This window comes from Acyrthosiphon pisum, chromosome A2, assembly GCF_005508785.2.
Source record: "Acyrthosiphon pisum isolate AL4f chromosome A2, pea_aphid_22Mar2018_4r6ur, whole genome shotgun sequence".
Classification (NCBI taxonomy): Eukaryota; Metazoa; Arthropoda; class Insecta; order Hemiptera; family Aphididae; genus Acyrthosiphon; species Acyrthosiphon pisum.
The window spans coordinates 11,199,732-11,204,573 of NC_042495.1; the positions used below are offsets into that span (position 1 = coordinate 11,199,732).

Consider the following 4,842-nt stretch of genomic DNA (forward strand, 5'->3'; position numbering starts at 1 on the left):
GATCAGGAGGAAGGTAATGGCTTAAATCAGTTAATTCTAATATAACTATTGACAGGCGTCTTATTATATTTATGTTATATCTTATACAACATCCCTCCCATTTTTTGAGTTATTACACCAATTTTTATAGAAATGAAATAGCAATTTTCTTCACATGCACTATGCAACACTTCGGTCGACTGAACGTCTTGTTCGTATTTATATATATTAGATATATTTATATATCTCTGTACGTATTCGCAACGTTGTTGACTTTATATAATGCACCACAGTAAATCATAAATGGCCGAAATAATTTTCGATCCAAGTGAAATTCAAATTATTTTTTAGATGTTTTCTGATAGATTAATACAATTATACATTTATATATATAAAAAAAAAAATCATAACATTTAAAAAACAGGTAAGTTCCTATATATGTTTTGGTATATACCACAAACACACACACACACACAGTGCCGCTAGCACCGCATCACTGTACGATGTTTTTTCAAATTGGTGGCTCGGTGCAACAAAAATGCAATTTTCTCAACCCTGTGACCCACTTGGGGAGGTGTTGCACAGCAAGTCGGGGGATATTTTCGATTTGCGGAGCGGAGCGACGGCGCCGAGGAGCGTAGCGACGAGTGCCGCTAGCACCGCATCACTGTACGATGTTTTTTCAAATTGGTGGCTCGGTGCAACAAAAATGCAATTTTCTCAACCCTGTGACCCACTTGGGGAGGTGTTGCACAGCAAGTCGGGGGATAAATTATTATTGTACCATCGTTTTAAACAGGTTAGAATACGTAAGTACAAAAAAATAACAAAAATAGTCCTCCGCGTGGCATTATAGTAGTGTTGCGCGCATGCGCATAAACGTCAAATCGCAAACTTCGGAAGGCCATAACTTCTAAAATAATAGTTTCCGGGAAAAAAAATTACAACATCGTTTTAAGCATAAAAAACCAAGTCTTTTGAAAAAAAAAATTTGAAAATCGTGAGGGGGTTGGTAAAATAGATTTGTTCCAAACTAAGTGTGAACACTTTCATTAGTAATAAATATTACGAAATTAAAATGAAACCAGGATAAATAAAATAATATTTTTTATGGTAAAAATAGGTAATAGCCAATAAATAGAGGAGTGGGGGCAAAGCTAACACTTTTTAGAAAAATGTATTAATGGGCTTCAACGTCCTCAAAATGTTTGTTCTAGTTGCGCATTTGCGACGCTGAATAATGCTGTTAAAAATGTTATAGGTAGTTAAGTAGTTTTAACCACGAATAGTGTATGCGACTGTTGTCAAAAAATAGGCACCATGAGGCATGAACAATGAAAATTGGTCAAGGCACAAAGATTCGTGTAAAAATAATAGAAGTTAATAAAATATTGGTCTCGAATGTGGTATGGTAGTATGAAACACTTTAGACTTTAGAGTATTGTATGAGGGGCGTTAGGGGGAAAAGTCCCCCTATATGAGTTTGTTATGTAAATGGGGGTTGTGGTCCATTAATTTTTTACTTCCCCAGTTCCCCCTTCTAAATTATAGTTCGGTGCCAGTGGTTTCAATAATAACCTAGTGGCAGATAAGTTGGACCCGTCGCCTCTTATACCGGATGTTGGAATATGGACTGAGCGAACTCTCCTCATGATACCACTCACCTACTAATGACGCAGATCATGACGTACACAGGCGCTTCTATTCTATTTACATTGGATGGGCAAGGCACTGAGCCCCAAGTCCACGCACTGTCCCTGCATATATCTGATTCTGTTGAATACAGGTGCCTTGTTTCATTGCCCTAGATGGAACGCAGTGAGGTTGGAAATCCATACTCGCCTGTGACGTCCTTTCACTACGGGTGGCACTGACATGGCTGAACTACTTTGTGGGTAGGCCCTCGACGACCTCACAACTGACGAGGCGGAAAAAGCAACAGCTATAATTGACAGTTGACGCGGAAAAATCGTATAGATTATTGTATTGTATGGTAGAGACAATAATGTCTTATTGTCTTCGAAACAGGACGAAGAGCGATTGATACAGCGCGAGGAAATACTGGAACTGGACCGACCAGTGGTGCCACAGACCACAACTCTTCACTCTATCCTATGGCAGTATGGCACTAAGGGAGGGACAAGCAATCCACAGCAGCCATGATGACTTTATTGTTATTTTTATGTTTATATTCTGAAATGTAATTTTAATTTTTTTTTTTGTTCAATAAATGATGTTGCATGGGGGTAAGTACTGTGGAAACGGTTTACCCCCATGCAGGGGCCAGCGATACCACAAGGAAAAACAAATTAATATTTAAATGAAATAGACTCACAGACGACAAACCGTCAACAATCGGAATCGTTTTTTGTATGCAAATATGCAATGATTAATCAATAATCATTGAACTATAAATTTAATAATTCATAAATACATTACAGTGACCTACTTCTATAGTTCTATGACAAGGTACACTAGACTCCTAATGTACAGCAGTGTTTTAAACACTGTGTTTACCTACTACCTATATCCTCTTTTTTTTTAAATTGTTTATTTTACGGACTTGGCTCTTTGAAAATATATAGGTACCTAAGGTTATAATTAGGGCTGGGATTTCGATGCACTTTGCATTGTTTTCCAAAGCTTACTGTGCAATGCTCGTCTTGTCACAAATTTGTTTTATGTACATTTGAATGGGAATAAAAAAGTTTATTTTGCATTTTTTTGCATTTTTTGGCATTTTTTAGTTTTTAGGTCATTTTCTTAATTTTTTAGGGCATTTTAGAGTTTTTGGAGCATTTTTTGAGTTTTTGGAAACCAAGTGTATAAATTTGAAATTTTATTTTAAGATTTTAAGATTTTTACACCAACATGGTTTTTAAATAAATATAACAGATTATAAGTAGGTACTCCTAATTCGTATTATATTATCGGACAAGGTTTGAGTAACCTCTACCCGCATTTCCTGTTAAATAATCTTAAATCGGTAAAATCGACGTCCGATGATATTATCGTTCGACGTTCAGTACGAGTTTTGCCGTCGTTAACACCGTTTTATTACTCTAGTTATATAATTTTTAATTTATTTATAATTTAATATAAAAATGCCAAAAGTAAAATGTTCGACAGCGAGTCGACTGCGTGCGTTTGTACAAGAATTTGGACATAATATTTTTTCTACCGACGGAACGGTGTTATTCTGTAAAATATGCAACGTGAAAGTTACTGCTGAAAAACGATTTGCCGTACAACAACATTTGTCAAGAGATAAACATATCAATGGATAAAACTATGTATTTACAGTTTACACTTGTAATAGATTTTCATAATGTATTTTTTAAAACTTTTTATTGTAATTTATACTAAAATTATTAAAAATATAAAATTTGGAGATTTATTACTCTTTTTTTAGGGCATTTTTCTGGGTTTTTTAGGGCATTATTTAGAGTTTTTAGGTCATAAAAGCATTTTTTTTAGGACATTTTTCGGGGTTTTTGAGGGCATTAAAATCCCAGCCCTAGTTATAATATATAGCATTAAGTATGAACAATAAGACTATTAAGAGGACGTCACACCGGCATGTTTTGTCTCCGTCTTAGAAATGCACAACATACCAAAAACTGTCTGTGTTTGTAGTAGTAGCTCCAAAATGTCTGAACATATAGAAAATTATCTATGCAACAGCGTGCCTACATTTTAGATAACATAAATACAATAAAAGTTATTTGCTTCTAAACATTTCGTTTTTTCTTTTGTTTATAAAAAAAAACACACTGTTGTACAGATAAAGTTCTTCTTTACGTATTGTGAAAATTTGATAGTTCTACAACAAATATGGTGCGACAAAAGTTGTCCCGAACAAAACAGTTTTTGCTGTTATACATTTGTAAGATGGAGACAACACACGCGGGTGTGATGTCCTCTTAACATTAACAAAGGTGGGATTAGTTATTCTTTTCTATGGGTGGGATGCATCCACATTTGAAAGATACATTAATTTTCTAAGTGGTTCATCAGCTTTAAATAGTTAGGAGGTGTGGGGAAGAGTGTAGAAAGGAACAAATGATCAAGTGGTTTGTTTAGGGACCTTGAATTGAGGATAAGTGAATCAACATCCTAGACCACAATCCATCTAAGAATTGTAACCCTAACAAATGTCTAAGTTTAGTAAGATTTTTAATATAAAGTGGATTAGAGAATAGAGATAGAACTATATATTATCATATATTCATATTTTATACACACAATAACATTTTAAAACGTTATGTTTTTGGCAAAAATTGATCAAATCTACATTATTACTAATAGACTAGTAATATAGAAATATACTTAGTAGTATAGGCTGATAGACTCTTTCCTCAGAATTGTTTTTTAATATGCAATGATTTATTGTATAAATTACAGTGACTAAACTTACACCACAATGACAAGGTAGACACAACAACTAAAGTAGAGCGGTTACTTACTTTCCCCCATTTTTTAAGTTATTTTTGTTGTTTTTTAAAAGGTAAACAAAAAAAAAATTCCCTGCCCTAATCATAATATTTAATGTAAATATAAACTCTTGTAATATAACATATATGTAACATAAATTTATTTCAAATAATTGATTTAAATTATATAATATAATAGGAAAAAACAGTATATTAAAAAAAAATTCTATAAACTAGTTCACTTTGTCTTCTTTTTTTCTTTCTTTTTATCTTCTTTATACTCATCGTAGGTTAGGTTATTCTCAATTTTCTTAACCTTCTTTACTTTTTGCCATTTGAGTGGATTGCGAGCATAAATAGGCCAAGGTGGAATTGTCAGCTAAAATTTTTTTTTAAGAAATAAAGTATTTATAGTTTCTAGTTATTGTTA

General features: G+C 33.4%; 1 protein-coding gene across 1 annotated transcript in view; it reads right to left on the reverse strand.

The window, feature by feature from the left end:
• Positions 1 to 4,343: 4,343 nt before the first annotated feature.
• Positions 4,344 to 4,842, reverse strand: part of Spcs1 (signal peptidase complex subunit 1 homolog) — a 2,024-nt gene continuing 1,525 nt past the window's right edge. The window contains exon 4 of the mRNA NM_001161925.2: positions 4,344 to 4,791. Within this exon, the coding sequence (NP_001155397.1) occupies positions 4,651 to 4,791 (141 nt within the window). The 3' untranslated portion in view covers positions 4,344 to 4,650. The remainder of the gene's footprint in view (positions 4,792 to 4,842) is intronic.